This window comes from Protopterus annectens, chromosome 15.part0 (assembly GCF_019279795.1).
Source record: "Protopterus annectens isolate FY-2018-M chromosome 15.part0, PAN1.0, whole genome shotgun sequence".
In the NCBI taxonomy this organism is placed as follows: domain Eukaryota; kingdom Metazoa; phylum Chordata; order Ceratodontiformes; family Protopteridae; genus Protopterus; species Protopterus annectens.
Genome location: NC_056749.1, coordinates 736,427,258 through 736,446,708, shown reverse-complemented (window position 1 = coordinate 736,446,708; position 19,451 = coordinate 736,427,258). Strand labels below are relative to the sequence as shown.

The following is a 19,451-nucleotide window of genomic DNA, read 5'->3' as shown; positions in this document are numbered from 1 at the left end:
GATTGCCTAATTGACCTTAATATAAAGTTTTATTGAATTGTACTGTTACTTAACATATTATACCTGTCCATGTTAAATAGATTATTCATTGTTTTTAATGCTTGTTTTTCTCAATAAGTATTATTTGTATCTTTTAATGTGTCCCTCTATAGGAGCTTTTCTCCCAAAGCCTCCACTGAAAAAGGGTTATGCTCAGCTGGACATTCCTGGACAAGAAAAGTCAAATAAATAAATTGATTTTCTGTTTTGTTTTTCCCTTCCACTTTTTTCCTGTTTTTCTTATTTTAATTTCTAATTTAATTTCTTATTTTAATTACACATTCCTCTGTCCTTTATTATTTTCTTTCTCTCCCATTTATTTTAATTTTTTCATACAGACTCAAAATCCTCTAGAGCACAACAGGCAATTAACACCCAGTTTAAGGAGTCCTCACCCTTTGTCCAGGGATGTCCTCAAAGGTCTGGTCATACACTGGTCCAACAGGTACCCTGGTACAGTGCACCCTGGCAAGCCTCACTGAATGGGTTTTTTTCAACTTGTTTGAGGATGTGCTGGAGCAGGTTGTGGACAGAAGGATTCAGTCAGTCAGACGTTCTTCAGCATGTTCAAGAGACGCTGTCTCAGATGGTGCCAACTGCAGCACCACCACACGCCCCTACCCTCTCAGCATCAGGGACTTCCACTGCACCACCATCTAGCAGTGGAAACATTTGAGGCTTTGTGGACTGGGACTCTTTTTGGTACTTCTTCAGCCCTTCTTCACTCATCCTTTTTCCCACATCCTCTTAGCTATTTCCCACCCACACTACCATCTTAAATAAAAGAATTTGAAAAAATAGAGGGGTCTATCCCTCAACAAAAACATAGTGCCCCTCCTCTCCCACCTACCAGAGCACAACCCTCTTGATGCCTTCCTTCTGTATTTCTATCTTTGTTGTGTCTCCTCTTTTTCAGCCTTTCTTATCTCCCCATTTCCACTCTTTAATGAAAATATCAGGTTGTCCAAATAAAGATATTGCTATATAAAACATATTAAACCCCTTTATTTTTTAAAATATTAATAATAAAAGCTGTGCAGTGCATAGCTTGCCTTAAGTGTTTCAAGCTTGGCATCACTTAGTTGCATGCATCCACAATACCCAAATACATACGAAGTTAAAGGAAGCCTACGCTTTCATGTAGCACTTCATATTTACTTAACGCTTGACTTTAGCTACTTTGTGCTTGTGCCCTCGGTGGGGGTGTTTTTCAAACCGCCTCTGATTTTCCTCATTCAGCATGAGTAACCTGCTCTTTGCTTATTTGCATAGATGCATTCCTTGTGAATAACTGTTACGTAGCTGCGAACTCCCCGAGTATGAATATCACTCGTAGACTGCAGCTTGAATGAATGAAAGAAAGGAAAAAAGAATGAAAGAAAGTAAGTGAGGGACGGTATAAACAAGAAGATAGAGGCTGAACCTCTCAATTTAAAGATTTTTGAGATTTTCTTGCAGCCTGTTGCCTTATTTCAGTTAAGTCATGTGGCTCTGCACTGTTAAGTTTTAAGGTGCATTCAATGTACCTGGTTGTTGAGGTGCACAAGCAGATTTTAGCACTTGGAAGAAATGACTGTATCCATAATCTAGGTTCTTAAACCAGTGTTACTGAAAACAAACATAGCAGGTACAACACATTATACTAATCTTGAAATACTGAAATCTCGAATTTCAGTATCTCGAGACTATAAAGCCGAACATTCGCAATATCGAAACCCCAAAAGCGGGAAAGTCAAAATCTCGACTTTTATACACACCCTCCACAACACAGACAAACATACATACGCCTTCCTCCCCACACTACAACGAACCAACAAAACACACACAAACACAACAACACAAATACACACACCTAGCCTACATATAAGCAGGGGAGCAAGCCCCCCACAGCCCTGCTACTTATATATACTAACTCTGAGGTTGCACTAAAAAGACAAAGACACTAAACCCACCACTACATACTCTATATTCCCCTTGCACAAACACACCACATACATACAAACACCACCACTCTCAAAACTTACACACTCACACTCTTACCTACCTACACCTAAACTTCCCAACACACTCACATTCACTCAAATCCCTATCCAAAACCTTAAAAAAAAAAAAATAGCACTTACCTGAATCCACATATATCCACACAATGGCAGGCAAACCATATCCCACAGCACATTGCACCTTACAAACACAGCAAATCCCACATATACCGCACCACCACCACAACTGCGAATTCGAAACTTCAAATTCCATCAAGTGCAGTTTCGCTCAACTACACTTTCGGCATTTTCATCGTAAGATACTGAAATTCGAGATTTCAGTATTTCGAGATAATAAAGTGCTTCTATATACATATATATGTATGTGTTTGTGTGTGTGTGTGTGTGTGTGTGTGTGTGTAGGAGTGTGTATATATATATATATATATATATATATATATATATATATGTGTATATATGTATATATGTATATGTATATATATATATGTATATATATATATATATATATATATATATGTATATATATATGTATATATATATATGTATATATATATATATATATATATATGTATATATATATATATGTATATATATATATATATATATATATATATATATAATATGTTTATATATTTTTATATATATATATATATATATATATATATATATATATATACAAACACACATATATATGTATATAATCAAAACATTTTAAAATACAACATCTTAAGTATTTTTAGTTATGCAAACGATGGAAGTGGATTGAACTTGTATACTACATGGACCTAAGTGAGGTTCTATGGAATTCTGTTAGCTATATGCCTTAAAAAATATTACATGCTGGTTGTTTGCTAGTTTATTTATCTGCTTCTGTTTTATTTTCTTTATTTATTTTATTTATTTAAATTTTTTTATCGGGAAATTCCGACTGGACGCAGGTCCTTTTTCAGCGGATGCCCGGGGAGAAAAGCTCCACATCATGCACATGATAAATAGAGATACAAAGTTGCAGCAATAGTAAACAACATTACAGGTTGTTGGCTTTAATACAATAACAAGATACTGATTGTCAACAGTATATACAGTAAATGTTGCAAGTTGATAGTTTCTTGTCATTTATAATATTAGTAACAAAGTTGTCAGACAAGATTTTAAAGTATGTAAAGACAACTAGTTAATTCTGACTGTGGTTAGTAGTGGCAGTAGTATAGTTGGGTTAAGAGTCTAGGTGGGGGGAGGTAAGGGTGGGGGTGTTAGTCTGGATTAGAACACGGACAAAGCCAGTGCAAATTTAAGTGGAATTTGAGCGCAGTCTTGAAAAGGCTGCTGGAAGGTAGAGTAGTTATAGAGGGTGGAAGATTGTTCCAAAGTTTAGATACGGTTCATGAAAATATGGCTTCTCATGCTGAGTTTTTGGGTTTGATAACAGTGAGTTGATTTTTGTTGCTTGATCTTAGGGGCCTAGTGGAGTGATAGGGTTGGAGAAGGGTTTGAAGGGAAGGGATGTTAAGGGGGTGGTTAATAAGTTTATGAGCGAGGGTGAGTTGATTAAAGTGAAGGAGTTGTGGCAGTTCTAGCCAGTTTAGTTCTTTAAGGGAGATACAATAATGGCTGTGGTAGGAGGTTCCAGTGGAAAATTTAGCAATTTTGTTGTAACAAGCATCCAGCTTGTGTAGGTCTGTCTAAGGTTGGCAAGTATGGGGGATGCATAGAGTAGGGTGGAGATTAGCTGGGAATTGGCTATGGAGATTCTAGCCGCCTTGGTTAGGAATTGGCAGCTTTGATATAATGCACCAAGTTTCTTGTGGACTTTTTTTATTGTGAAAGATAAGTGAGTGTCAAATCTAAGTTTGTTTATTTCCACACCGAGCAATTCTGTGTGATCTGATGGAGAGATGATGGTATTGTCTTTGATGGAGAGATGATGGTATTGTCTTTGGCGAGAATGTTGAAGTGGGGGGTGTTTTGGATGGCTTTGGAAGGTTGGAACAGGAGAAGTTTTGTCTTACTTGGGTTGAGTAGGAGCTGAGCATTGGATAGCCAGCTTTCTACAGAACAGAATGATTCCTGTGTGATTTGTTGTAGTTTTGGTAGAGTGGGGGCAGAGCAGATGAGAGTAGAGTCATCTGTGTACTGTATAAGAGATGCTTGTGTGGTGGCAGTATGTAGGTTGTCAGTGCAAAGTGAGAATAGCAGAGGGCCAAGGATAGACCTTTGGGTAACTCTGAGAGTAACTGGGAGGCGAGGGTGATAGGTTATCGTCCCAGATTACTGACTGCTGGCGTCCATGTAGATAGCTGTGGAACCAGTTGCAGGCTGATTGTGAGGAGTAGAGGTTGGGGAGAGTAGAGAGTAGTAGCTCATGAGATACCATGTCAAAGGCCTTTGAGAGATCTAGAAATATGGCAGTAGAGAAGGAGCCATTGTTTTTGTGATGAAGTATAGTGCTGGTGAAGAAGAGCAGAGCGGAGGTAGTGCTGTGATATGGCCTGAAACCATGTTGGGTTTTGGAGAGGAGATTATTAGCTAGGAGGTATTTGGAGACCTGGGTGTTGATACATTTTTCAAGTATCTTGGGGAGAGGATAACAATGGGGTGGTAATTGGAGAGGTTGGTGGATGGGGTGCCTTTGTGGAGGGGAAAGATGTGAGATATTTTCCATATCGAGGGAACATGGCCTTCTGTTATGGAACGGTTGATTAGAATTGAAATTGGGTAGGCTCGTGTATCAGCTGCAGTTTTCAAGTATTCAGAGGGGAAGTTGTCAGCTGCGGGTTTGGTGGGTTTAAGTTTTGACAATAGTCTTTTTATGTTGGAGGTAGTTACTGAGGTGAAAAAGAAAAGAGGAGTGGGGATTTAGGGTTAGGAGTTGGGGGGGGGGGCTGTTGTAGGGAAGTATTGTTTGTTTATAGATGTTATAGTTTCAGTGAAGTGCTTGTTGAAGAATTCATCAATACCACTGGTATAGGGGGGAATGGACAGCTGCAGGGTAGCAACCAAGAGGAATAGTGTTAATAGTGGACAAGAATTGCTTAGGGTTGTGGTTGGTAGAGTTTAAGGTGGATTTATAGTAGAGTGATTTGTCTAATTTTATTTGCTTCGTGGCTTTATTGCGCAGTTCAAGGAATGATTGCCTATCTGAGTTATTTTTTGTTAGTCACCAGTGCTCCCAGGCCTTATCTCAGGATTTCCTTAAGGTTCTGGTGGTCTTTTGTAACCATGGGGCATGCCTGGATCTGACTTTGGCATTTCTTACAGGAGCATGGGTGTTTAGGATGGAGAGGAAGGCACTGTTGAAGAAGTGGACAGCCTCATCTAGGTTGAGGTATTTTAGTGGTGACCAGTTAATTTTTTGCAGGGAGGAGATGAAGGAGTTGGGGTTGAAGTTGGACTTGTTCCATATTTGCCTGTGGATAATGGGCTTGAGACTGTTTGTGTGGTGCCAAATTAGGAAAGTGGGGGAGTGGTCACTAAGACTGCCAGGTAAGTAGCCTGCTAGGTAACAGTGAGGGGCTTTGTTGACTAGGATCCAGTCAAGTAAGGTATGATTTTTAGGGTATTTGTTGATTCGGGTAGGGAATTGGATGAGTTGAGTGAACCCATGGAGATTAAGGTGAATAGCTGGAAGATTGTTATTACAGGATAGCCAGTTGATGTTAAAGAGAATGATGGTTTCCTGGGGTAGAGATAGAGTAGCCCAGCTCAAGAGATTTTCTAGGGGTGTAATATTTTGCCCTGGTGGGAAATAGCATCCTATGATATTGATTGTTTTGTTTGGGTTTAGTTTGAGATTGGCATAAAGGATTTCTTCATTGTTGTGGTGAGGGGCAGATGTGTTCAGGAGTTGAATATTGTGGTGGTGTTTAAATATCAATGCTACACCACCTCCTTTTTTGGAGAATCCGTCTATGCGAAGGATGTTGTATTCAGGTGGAAGTATTTCCTCACTGCTGAGGTGAGCTTTGAGCCAGGTTTAGTTAGGAAGAGAGCTTATAATTTCCATTAGCATGTGATTCTGAGAAATGTCCAGATGTGTTACTCTAGCCTCTAGTCTTATTATAACAGCATGATGATAGTGTGCTGGAATACAGCCAAGGTATTTTCTGTGGTGTAGTTGTCCTGCATTTGACTACTACACTGGTGTTAAGGGGATGACCACAGAGGCACATGAAATACTGGAAGGGTTTTCACTGCTCTTAGAGGGGAGGTGTAAGACATAGGTCTCCATTCAAGTACCATAAGTCACACAAAAAGAACATGCAAATGATCTATATTTAAGGACACTGTGAGTGATCGCAGTCAATTATCGGTATGGGTTGAGACAGGACTGAAATTCAGGGTACCTGTTATTTAATCAACCATTTTAAATGTCGAATACTGGAAGTGTGAACGGAGAAGTTCGAAAAATAGAAATGGCGAAGCCGTGGAAATTTGAATTCTTTCCCAGGGAAAGAATTTGGTTGGCTGTTTCCGCGGCTTCAACATTTTTTGTACTGTGTTGCGAAAGTTATGGATCGGGTTAAGATAAGTGTGTGATGGGCGTTGGGGTTAGGGTGCGGGTAAGATAAGTGTGTGAAAGTGACGGACTTTAGGGTTAGGGCGCGGGTAAGGTAAGTGTGTGATAGTGACGGACCTTAGGGTTAGGGCTTGTGTTAAGGTTAGTGCATAGATAGTTGTGTATGTAAGGTGTAGTGTAGGTCTGTTAGGTTTTTGGTGTGCCTGTGTTTTTCAGAATAGCAAATTATTTCCCTGGGAAAAAATTTGCTGTTCTGAGGTTTCGATGTCATATTTCTAATTTCCAAGTTCGAACATATGGTGTTCGAAATTTTGGAAGTTCGATTATATGACATAGACCCAAAATTCAGAGTTTCAAGTAACCAAGTATGTCAACTGATGTGAAAGTCTGGTAGGCGTCACCCAAGCTGTTAACACCAGCTCATCCTCCCAGCACAGAAGAAGAGCAGCTGCTTTATTACTTAATCCCAACACATTGTAGTACCAGAGCTGCATTTTGTTCCCATAGCTCAGGTGTAGTACAAGTAGAAAATCTCCTTCTTTGCCAACAGGCAGACATATAACAACATTTAATCTGGTAAAGGACAACAGCAACAATTTAGTGTGCCTCAAGGCCAAGTAGCAACCCAGTCATGAAATGCTCTAAATTATCCTGATACAACTACTAAATTTACTACGCTGTGTCTAACAAATTAAATAAAAATGTATGTGTTTATTAAACTTATTTGTGTATGTCTGCCTTATGAATAAATCCACAGAAAGAGCTAGCGTTTGACTTGAAAGGTGTTGTATTGATCAGTGTGCTGCCTTTTGCTTGCCTGATGAAGCTATGCCTACACTTCAGATTTCATTTCAAATACTGACAACTGCAGAAGCTACGAGTCTCCATTTAACAATTTAAATGCAAATTCTTATTTTTGCCATTTATAAATTACTCTGCCCCAGATTTTTATCATGTTACTCTTAGACTACACCTCATGAATTACTGCAGTGTCATTGTATAGTTGACTCCAAGGTATGATTTTGCACTTACGGTGAATATTCACCTTCTGTGAGTGAACTACACAACAGAAATACATTTTTCATGAGGTGGGACCACCTGAAATGTATTTGTGGTAAGTCAGATTAGAGTGGGGCAGACTGCCTGTTGTGTGAACATTGATTAGTAGTAGAGAAATGGTCCTGAATGTTTTCTGTATTGTGACAAGAATATTTGCATTTTCATTTGGTTTGAACCTTGGAGTGTAGGGAATGACTTCCACTATGAGTGGATGAAGTTCAACCTGCCGAGAATCAGAAATCCTGAGCTTCACCCCTCCACCCCAAAAAAAGTTGAAAAATACAGTTTGTGTTTTTTTTTTCTGCAGTAGGGCAACCCTACCCCAGCACTCCCAATGTGGAGTGCAAGCCCCTCACGTTCCCTGAAGTTATATATACCGACTATACAGTGACAACAACTTGTAGAACTGGGGTGGGGGGATTACCCCTGAAAAGGGCATCAGTGATGGTCTTGCCAACAGTGATTTCCTATAGAAGAGCTTTGATCCTCAGCGGGTTGAACTTGACGAAATGACGCTTGAGTATTCCATCTATGTTTGCTCATAGTTACCCATAAGGATATTTCTAATGTTAGTGACTAGTACTTTGACATGGAACAGGATGAATACTTTCTGCAAAGGTTACAACTTGTAGGTGACGAGGCACATTTTTCTATTGTGTTCTCTTCATTGGACTGCAGTGTGCATACACCTGACCCACAAAATGGGGAACTCCCACAAAGAATGTAACACTCCCACTGCTAAATCTGCAGATGAGTTTGGGTTGGGTGGTAGAATCTTTAAAGAATGCATGGAGATAGAAATGACATTTGCACTTAATTAGCATGTGCAAGTTCTTTTTTTTTCATCATATCTATCAATAACTGGTGAACTGGGAATCTGCCAGTATCGTTAATCCAAAATCGCACTGAGGTTAAACACCATTCTGCCATTCACAGATGTGGAAAAGAGCAAATAATAACAGTAAAACCACATGTATGACTTTGATTACTGTTAGTTTTACTTTTTGAACCTGTTAAAAATGGCTTGGAGAGGGAGAGATAGAGGGTTGTTCCATCCTAAAGGAAAGAAAGAAGGAAAAAAAAGGAGCGAGAGATGCTATAAACAAGAAGATAGAGATGGTGTCAGTGTGTGTTTGTGTGTGTGGGGGGGGGGGGGGTATAGGCAACTTCCAGTGACTGAAACAGTTCCTTTCTGTTAAAACAGGTTTGATATTTATTTAGCCATATTTACCATAGAAGCATATTGCTGTAATATTTTCTAGCTGTAGAAGATTAATTTGTGTGTTTTCTAATATGTGCTGTTTATTGGTTAACATTAGGTTACAACTGCAAATGGGAGAACCTACTTCAAAATATTCAAAGTCATTCATTACAGCATTTTTCTAATTACACAGATTATGCTGAGAAGTCATCCAAACAAATCAATCAAACTACTGTAAATTCAATGAGGAATAGAAAGTCTTTCAGGATTAGCTTTTAGGTTGTCATTAAAAGTGTGAGAATACATTAAATACGTCAGAAAAAAATATGCAGTGCTTAATGGGCAGCTAGAGAAATATTTGTCACTGGTGAAAGTGTGTGGCATTTAAGTAAGTTGTACTAACAATGATAAGCTGTTTATATTTCTGCCATGTTTCATGCAGTCACTATGAACAAGAGAGAAGTATATTAAAAAGAAGAGAACGGGAACGACGAACCCAAGAAGTTCAACAAGATGACGACTTGATCGCTGCTGGTTTAAATCTTTTCAGTGAGCCCTACAAGGTACACGTTCTGACACTCCATTGTTTTTCTTTTTGACTTCCATGTTTACTCCCCTCTCCTTTGTGGTTCCTGAAGTAAAGTACTGGGATAGCTATGCAATCGGGATATGTGCATTTCACCCACCAAACTGACAGCTCCAACATGTCCACACCCTATTCCCCCTTTGGGCTATCCCCTTGGTAGTGATGTCCACAGACTCCATCAGGGGTTCATCACTGGAGATGCAAACAGGATTGCCCTTCCCCAGGGATGGTAATGCCCTCCCATTTATACTATTTTTATTCCTGATGTAAATGCTGTGTTATTTATTTGGAATAAGGGTGGAAAATGGGCTAATGATTAAGGTGTTTACCTTACAGGCAAAGGTGCAGGGTTTGATCCTCACATGGGGTAATTGGCTAGGCTTCAAATGCCCCACAAGGGCAGTTAACCTAGTGCTAATTTAAGAAGCTATTATCTCTTCTGAACACAGTACACAGAAAATGCTTATTTATTTTGAAAGATAATATCTGCATTGTTTTCAGGTCAGTAAAAGAATATTTGCTTAACTCTAATCAGAGGCAGTTAAAGAATGTGTGTTCATTTAGAAAGCAAGAATACAGTAGAAGGGATTCCATAACTTTCTGCATATGATGTAGGTTCCAGGTTCAGTGCACGTGCTCATTGCAGGTGTTAAGATGCAGAATCCTGGTTCACAAATGAAACCTGTCCCAAACTGGCATACATCTGCTGGCATTATATGGACTCAGAGGCATGCATCACCAAAAGTGACCATGCCATGAATGCCACTGCTTTTTTGTTGGAGGTTCCATCCTGCCACCAACACCATAAGTGTGATGACTATAGCACTGAGACTTGCAATGCCAATTAGTAGTTTGGTAAAATAGCCCTGAACAATAAACTTGGATGGTAAAAGTAATTATTTATTTACTGATTTATTTTTGATGCCAATAACCCAGAAAGTTGGAATGTGATCAATTTCTAAGTAATATCTACTGAGGAAAGTTGCAATTCAACAGTTATACATAATATTCATTAAATGTACATTAAACCAAATCATTTTGGTCAAAAATAAAAATAATATTTATATAAGCCTGTTATCTGTAGTGAAAATAAATAACTGCTGAGATTGCAGTTTACAGGAAATCGTCTCAAAAGTAATTTGTGTGTAATACTTTAACTACACTAACTGCATACAGTATAATGACTTTGTTATATATGTGACACCACAATTCCTGTATTTTATTTTTATTTAACATTTGTTTACTGGGAAAGTCAGACTTGGAACAAAGCCAATTTTCAGTGGAGGCCCGGGAAGAAACACTCCAGACACATGTGTTTGCAATGTGGAAGGAAACCAGAGTACCCAGAGAAATTCCACATGAAATGCAGGGAGGGCATGCAGACTCCACACAGAAGACACTCCAGCTGAGAATTGAACCAATGTCTTATGCCAGTTGTGCTACAATCCCTAGGTAATTTCACACAGTTTTCATTGGTCTAGATTCTTAGTAGAAAATCTCCAGGCTACTATAACACTTGCCATGTCATACTTACCAGGACTTCTGTTGTTATACTTACCAGAACTTCTGTTGTCATACTTACCAGGACTTCTGTTGTCATACTTACCAGGACTTCTGTTGTCATACTTACCAGAACTTCTGTTCTTGGGACAAACTCCCTTTCATTGACAGGCCCACTTCTCTGACTACTAAAACCTGTCTTTTTACATACAACTCTAATAGGACATCATCTCATGAACAGTAATCTCTGTGAGAACCTTTCTAATGCAAAAAAAAGTGTACCTGTCTGCTTTAAGAAGAAACACAACATCTACACAGCGGGGCTATATTAAATCATCGAACGCTTAGAAAAGTGAACAATGACTTATCGACCCCATGTAAGCGAAAGCTTACAAACTCGAACGCTTAGAACAGCAATTTTTTTTCCCTTCCCTTCTGAGCTCATCAAGACATGTGGAAGAAAAATTTCTCACTTCCATGACCTCAAAAATCAAGATGCTCATCGTTGTGCTGTTCTGTGTTTTTTCTGGGTGATCTGGATAAGGTATCAGCAAGATAAAGAAGTCTGCCTTTTGTGTAAACAAAATTGAAATTGTACATCTGCAATTTGAGCAATCTAGCTGAGGCTGTATGCATAGGCTTTCTCAAAATAGCAATAAGTGGTTGGTGGCCAGTTTTAATCTGGATAGATTGACTGTAAATATAATCATGGAACTTCGAATATGCAAACACAATGGCCAAAAGCTCTTTCTCAATCTGGGCATACTGCATCTCAGTTTCGGTAAGAGTTCTGGAAGCATAGGCTACTGGTCTACTCTCTTCAAGAATGACTGCACCTACACCAAACTTAGAAGTATCGCAGGAAAGAGTAACTGGTTTGTGAACATCATAGTAGCTGGGAGTTGGTGGGTTGGCAATTTGGTGGGTTTCAAGAGATCAAATACTCTTTGGTGCTGTTCTGACCATAACCAAATTGTCAGCTCTCTAAATGGTGCTGAAAGTTGGCTTAAATCTGGAATGAACTTGCCTAGCTAGTTGACCATGCCAAGAAAACATTGTAGGGCTTGAACATTGTCTGTAGCTGGCATCTTGTGAATTACTGTTTGCTTGGAAGGAGCTGGTTCCAACCCTGAACTGGTAAACAAATAACCAATATAAGTAACTTCTCATAGCCTGAATTTGCACTTCTGAGGATTCAGCCTAAGATTCACTTTACGTGCTCTTTCCAGAACTTTCTTGAGGTTTGTGTCATGTTTGACTTCACCATTGCTACCTACTAGAATAGCATCTATTATAATAGCACACGGATAGCCTGAATTAATTTGCTCTATCAAATGCTGGAAAACTTCACTGGCAGAATTCATTCCAAATGGCATTCTCAGAAATCTGTATCTTCCAAATGGTGTACCAAATGTGGTTAACAATGAAGATTTTCTGTCAAGCAAAATTTGCTAAAATAAACTCTTTGCATCTAAGACAGAAATAATAGTGGCGTTTGACATGAGGGTAACAACTTCTTCGACTGTGTGTATTGGATGATGAGGCCTTTTTAATGCTTTGTTCAGATCTCTTGGATCAATACAAATTCTAATATCATCTGAGCTTTTCTTATGAGCTACCACCATGGAGGATACCCATTCAGTAGGTTCTTCTACTGGACAAATTACTCCTAGCTGCACCATTCTGTCTAGCTCGGCTTTGACTTTGACTTTCTGCTTAGCTACTGGAACTTTCTGTGCTGGTCTGACCTCTGGGTCTAACTTCATGGAGTTACACAGCTGGTAGTTTGCCTAGTTTATCTGCAAAAATATCAGAAAAAATAGTTTGGGCAAAATTTGAACTGTTGTCATGCAGGCTTACATGGTGGACTTCATTATTAAGTGAAAGTAGTCTCATTTTCAAACTGTCTCTGAGGCCGAATAATGACTGCACTTGCTTCTTAACTATGAAAAACTGCAAGTCATAGCTATTGCCAGCAGAGTAACATGAAAGCACTACTGAGCCTTTGGTTTGAATCTCTTCACCACCATAAGCAACAAGCTTCATACACTTTGTCAAATCAAGTTGTTCTGCAGCTTTTACTCTAGCAAACGTTTCTGCTGACATAACATTGCACTTTGAGCCAGTATCTACTTTGAGCTCTATGGGACTTCCATTAATCCAAACATTACAAACATTTTCGTTCTTTGCCCACAAACCTACTGCATTAACTGTTTCACCAAGCACAGACACACCATCAACATAAAAAGTAGGGTTGCAGCTTTCTAATTGATCAACTTGCCTCTTGGAATGCCCTCTTTTAATAAAAGAATGTGCCTTACTTGATTTACAAAACCTTTTGAAATGATTCCACTTATTGCAAGAATGACACTACTGACCAAAAGCTAAGCACTTTTCTCATTTGGGTTCATGATTACCACCACAATTATGATAGTTGACTATGAGGTTTGCTATGGGTTTTGCTGAGTCACCCCTGTGCTTTGCTGCATGCACCTTAAGCCTTACTAAAGTAGCTCTGGGTTTTACTGAAGTGGACCCATCCTTAGGCCTGTATCTCTTAACCTCGTGCTTCATACTATCTACATGAGCTATGGAAGGAACTGGAAGGTTTGCTTTCTCATTTGTAAGCATATTTGTGCGTCTTTCTGTAAGTGCGTATAGCTGACTAATCTCAATTACCTTATTTAATGTCAAATCACTGTCTTGAAGCAAAATCTTTCGCACTGTCATTGTTCATACCACACATAAGCCTGTCCTTTATCAACTCATCTCTGAAATCACCAAATCTGCACATTTTAGCCTTATTTCTCAAGTCAGTTGTATATGCTGCAAAACTTTCACCAGGCTTTTGATCCCTTGTGTTAATAAAATAAGTGCCTTTCCATTGCAATATTAGTTTGGGGGTTACACAATTCTCTAAATTTATATTTTAAGCATTCAAAATCTTCCCTTGCTTCAGCCGGTACCACAATATGGCGGTCTTGCCCCTTCCCTGCAAACACAGAAGGTGCATACATGAATTAACTTCCACTTTCAATGGCCTCTGAACCAACTAAATTAAGCAGAATAAATGCTTTTGTACATCCATCTTTGTCAGGAAAAGCAGTCTGTATGAAAATATTATATTCCTGCTCAAACACTCTCCAATTTTCTGCAATATTGTTATTAAACACAAGCAGTGCGGGTCTACAAAATCCTTCTCCCATGCCCACAGATTGTAGTAAAACATAATGCAATCTTGAACCTTGTAATTATGTAAGAACATTCACACACACCAAGTACTTGTAATAATATTGAAATACACAATACACTCTTTGAAAGACTACACTCTGCAAAATATGCTTTGAAATAACTATACTTTGCAAAATATTTTTTGAAATGACAGTACTTTGCATAATAACTGCACTGAAATACTGCACACATTTGCAAACACTTTGCATACTTCAGATACTTTGAATATCTTTAGTTAATACGAAAAAGTAGCACATAGTGAAAAAATATGGTTGTTTTCCCTTTTTTGTACATTTTATGTGATTTGGATATTAGTTCAAACATTTTCATAATTATTTTGACTATTTTTATCAATGTGTCGCAGTTTCGGAAATTTTGTTTAATAAGAAATTCGTTTTCAGCATTCTGAGTGCTTCATTTTATATCTGTAGTGAAAGAAATAATTTGAGCGAGTTTTAGTACCTGGAATTTGATTCTGACCTGTTTTGTAAGTCATTTGAGCAGTAGGGATGATGCACTCCTATCTATATTCTCCTCCAACTTTAACCGGCTGTCTCATGGCTGTGATTCTGGATTCCATTCTGACACCATGTCACTCGTCTTATGTGCATTAAAAAGACAATGAGTCTTTGGTGTTCATTTAAGTAGTTTATTGTATAACATTGCCAGATTTGCCACTGGCTCCCCTTTTAGAACCCATCACTGTCACAACCTTAAAAAGCTAGGATGGTTAGAACTACAGAATCCACTACTTTCTCAACAACTGACTATTACCCAAAAGATTCTCCATCACCCTAACAAGACTCCTGTCCTCACTAGTATGGTTACCCCATATAATAATCTGGCAACACTACGCTCTGCTAATAAACTTCTAGTCTGTGCTACTAAATCTAACAAGGCTGGGGACTCACTATTCTCCAACACAGTGGGAAAAACCTGGAACCAGCTTCCTAAGAATTGTCATCACTTTCTTCCACACCACTCTTCAAAAAACATCTTAAAGAATATCTCAGAACACACTGGCTATGTCCCTGCTCTAACCCTGACTAAAAGTCTATTTTCCCTATCTCCCACTCCCTTTACCTCTCTGCTCTGTTGTTTTATTACACCTATCAATTTCAACTAGAACACTAACCACTTCCTAGCATTAAAGAGACTTCCTCTCTGCACTGTTTCATGACTTACTTCTCTAAAAGAACTCGCCTCCTATTTTCTAATATAAAATAATGTAATGTAACGTCCTTCTATTATATATAATGTATTCTAAGATACTATTGCCTACATTGGAGCTTTTCTCCCCAGACCTCTACTGGATATGTACTGTATGTAAGTATTAGATTGTATGCCTGTAACCACGCCTCTAATTTAAGATAATTATTGGTATTCTTTATCATCTTATTATATGCTATCCAATGTTTTTTTTTTCAGGTAAATCTTACACAATTTTTGTATTGTCTATTCTAAAAGAATGTAATGTAACATCTGTCTATTGCATATACTGTATGCTATGATACTATTTCCTATGTTGGAGCTTTTCTCCCCGGGCCTCTACTGAAAATGGACATATATCCAGTTAGACCAGACCAACAAATGTAAAATAAAAATAAATAAATAAACACATCAGGATGGATGGCACTGGCAAGAACATTAAACTTAAATTAATTATCTGACTTGACTACATGCTTGCATGCTTTCACTCTGGCTGCTCATTCAAAATGGAACTCTTGCTTGCACATGCTCAGTACTTATATGCATATGCCCACTAACTGGAATGCTTCTTAAAGGTATATCACACACTCTGATCTACACCCTTCAAACAGGAACACATGAAAAGAACCTAGTCCACATTTTAAAAAAGCAGAGAAATTAAAGAAATAAATGTTAACTACAGGGTTAGATAGAAGGTTAGAACTGATTTATTACATCAATGTTCTGAAACCATGGAAGTAAGTGCAGATCTCTGTAATTAGTTTTATGGCAGAAATTGATAAAACTGCTGGAGAAAAAAGTAACACCTGTGTGTGCAGTGCAGATAGATGACACACTCCCAGGAATTCATAAAATGCTTAACACGACCCTTTGGGCTTATGCTAGATAGGCCTTTCTCTCACAATGTGCCCATCTGTGATTCAGAGTCATGTTATCCATGATGAGATAAGACCTCTTTATTGGCTAATTTGCATGTCTCTGAATTGTATTAACTACTGTGATATGTAGATCACTGCTAATGTGCATGTTGCTGTAATGACCTGCTACTCATTTAGGCAGTGGCATCCCCACCCCCTAAGTCACTCTTTCACACACACAAGTACAGAAACACAAACATGCACATAGAAACAGCATAGTCCCTGTAGCTGTCCTTATTATGTATGCAATCCCATAGCCCCCCTCTCCCTGCAATAGTTGAAGTGTTATCATGGCAGATACCTTTTAGGCATGTTTCTATTAGACTCTTGTGGTCTAGTGATTCCCCCCACCCTCTGATCCCTGTTATGATGTCAATGCCGATATGCCACTTTAAAGTGTATTCCCTGCTGTCTAATATATCCTCCTTTCCGATTCCCATACTGCCACTGGTGCCATTATGGCACTTAGGAGTAATTCCTGGTGTCTAGTGGTCCCCCCCCCCCCACCATATACAAGATAGGCAATACCACAACTTGGTGAAGATGGCTGCTCTGATCTACATGACTAAGAGATTTCTTGAATCATTTGGCCATGTAGATGCCTTCCTAGAGGTGTTTCCAGGGAGTGGGAGCACAAAGCTAATTAGCATATGCCTCCCACCTGGAATATCTCATTAACATTCAGCATAGCCACACGACCAGCCCCTCGCAGTGCTGCATATCTTGAATCCACCGCAAATATTTAAGCCACAGAAACAAAAGTTAAATGAATTTTTGTAAAGGAACTAGGAAGTGTTTTCAGAACTAGCAGGCAGAGCAAACCTGATTCAAAATATTGAGACCATTCCTGAAGAAAAGGCTAACTTCAAACCTTGCAGAATACCAGACTATCAAATGGTGCTATGTAATACACACCGCTTGTAGCGGGGACCACTCAGAGATGTCAGGATTAATTGTAGGTTTGAGTAAACACGCAACTTTATTACAAACAACATGGCAGCTCAGCATAAATTACATCATTAACACCCAGCTGCTCAGTAGTTCAACATTTGTAATTCCTTACTGTGCAGACTTGCTCTTAAAAGGGCCATGTCATACATTTGTATTAAAATGGCAAGCTGACAGACTGAGCAGGTTGTGGTGACATACAGAATGATATCGGTTGTAAAACTTTTTATAAAAAGCTTTATGTTTTTGATCATTGGCCTTAACTGTATGGTGTAGTATTGTTTCTGGTTTGTTTTGTCTGTCAGTTTATATTTGTCTTCAAAGGATTAGCTGTGAAGGGCTGACTCACGTGTCACTATGTGCAGTGGCTCTATATGCCATTAGGGCTTTATTTGGATTAGTCTGTCCTAAGTTTTGTTTGGCTGTTTAAACTGCTCTCCGAAGTTCACTATTTGATTTTGGATAATGAGAACTTGACATAATATGAGTAAAACTGTATTCAGCCATGGACTTTTGAAATTCATTGGACATAAACTGTGTACCAATATCTGTAACCAATTTTATTGGTATACTGTACCTTGAGAACATCATTTTGGATCTGGCTATTATTTGTTGACACAGCTATATTTTGTCAAGGACATTGTTGCAATGTCATTGGTATCAGTGGTTTTCATATCTGTGATGGTTTATGAATAATACAGAGTTCTACTGGTTAATTCTTGGACCTTATGGTTCTTTTTCCTGCATGTAGTGAGACACTGATGACCCTCATATATTTGATGTAGCTTGTTCATTGATTTGTAGGTACCATGACTCTGTATCGGTATAAAAATAACCTGTCATGCTGTGATGGCTATACTCTAGATATAAAGTAGTTAAGAATAAGCTAATTGGTTTGCATCTAACAAATTTACCATCTATCACACACACACAATGTATAAGACCTTATAACACAAGACCTTTTTGAGTAGTGCATTTAAGCTTTTCATGTCTTTGGACGGTTGCAGGTTTTGTAATCTTTATAATTTGCACATATGCTCTCATATCGCCCAGTTTCAGATAATGTTGGTCATGTATAAGATTTCTGGACAGAATATCAATAACAATAAAATGGTACCAGCTAGATGTATCACTTTTGAAATGTACAATTTTTAGTGACATTAACAGTATGTGGCTTTTTGTGAAGATTATATAAATTAATTAATGAAAACTGTAGCTAATGGTCAGTCTGGACCTGGAAACACTAGAGCCCTAAAAGGAATTCCAAGAATATTTTACATGCTCACATACTTGGAAGACATTTTTTTTCAGTCTGAGAATCTCTCTGATCACCATCTGTCAATATTCTTGAGCAGTAACCTGTAGGACGTAACACTCACTCATCGCTCTAAAGTAACAGTTACTGGTACCTATAATCATGACTGTCTATTTAGTGACACCATAGTATGCTACAACTGAAGTTGTAAGCAGTTCTCATTAGCTCTTCATTGTTTTTCTGCATAACGCTTGAGCTTCAGCATGTTCCTGAGACCATGATTAATTTTTCTTCAAGTCTATTAAAGGACATTAAATTGTAGAAAGGTCACATATAAACTTGCTCAGATAGTTGATTATGTTTATGGCTTATCTTAGTTCAGTCACACAGATAAGATCTTGAAACTAATCTCCGTTTTTTTTTTTTTATTCCCCTTTTACTTCATTTATTGTCACTGTTTTCCAATGCCCCACATCCACATTGGGTTTACCAGCTAGACACCAGCCCCCCCCTCCCCCAGACTTACTCTGATATTGTTGGGGCCAGTTGTGGGGTTTTATGGGCTTCCTGGTGGTTTCAGCCATCTGCATCTGTTTTTTTTTCTTATATGTCCTACCCAGTAACCCTCTCTTGTGGTGCCATGGTTATAATGAAGATGTTGTGGCATATCACCCCCACCTCCATGGCACATGAGTCATGTCCACCCCACCCACTGTTTGGGCCAGACCTCACACCTAGCAACATCTCTAACTTCCACTAGGGATCATTGCAAGAGATCTACATTACTGGCCTCCCCCATGATGGTCACACCCATCCTTCCCTGCCACTCCATCAGTTACCCAAGCCACTGACTGAACATTGGTCACCTGGAATTAGCCAGGGCTTTAGCCCTTTATGCCCTGGAGCAGTGGTTGCAACTCATCTATTGCTCGGACTTTGCTTTCATAGCTATCACATATATAGTGCCTGAAATATGGTCTAACCTCAAAT

The 19,451-nt window shown here is 38.7% G+C and overlaps 1 protein-coding gene across 2 annotated transcripts in view; it reads left to right on the top strand.

Annotated features, from left to right (window-relative positions):
* AFF2 (AF4/FMR2 family member 2) overlaps positions 1-19,451 on the top strand; it is a 3,001,139-nt gene that overhangs the window by 782,718 nt on the left and 2,198,970 nt on the right. For both annotated transcript variants that reach the window (XM_044057592.1, XM_044057591.1), the window contains exon 4: positions 9,258-9,378. In XM_044057592.1, coding sequence (XP_043913527.1) covers positions 9,258-9,378 — 121 coding nt within the window. The remainder of the gene's footprint in view (positions 1-9,257; positions 9,379-19,451) is intronic.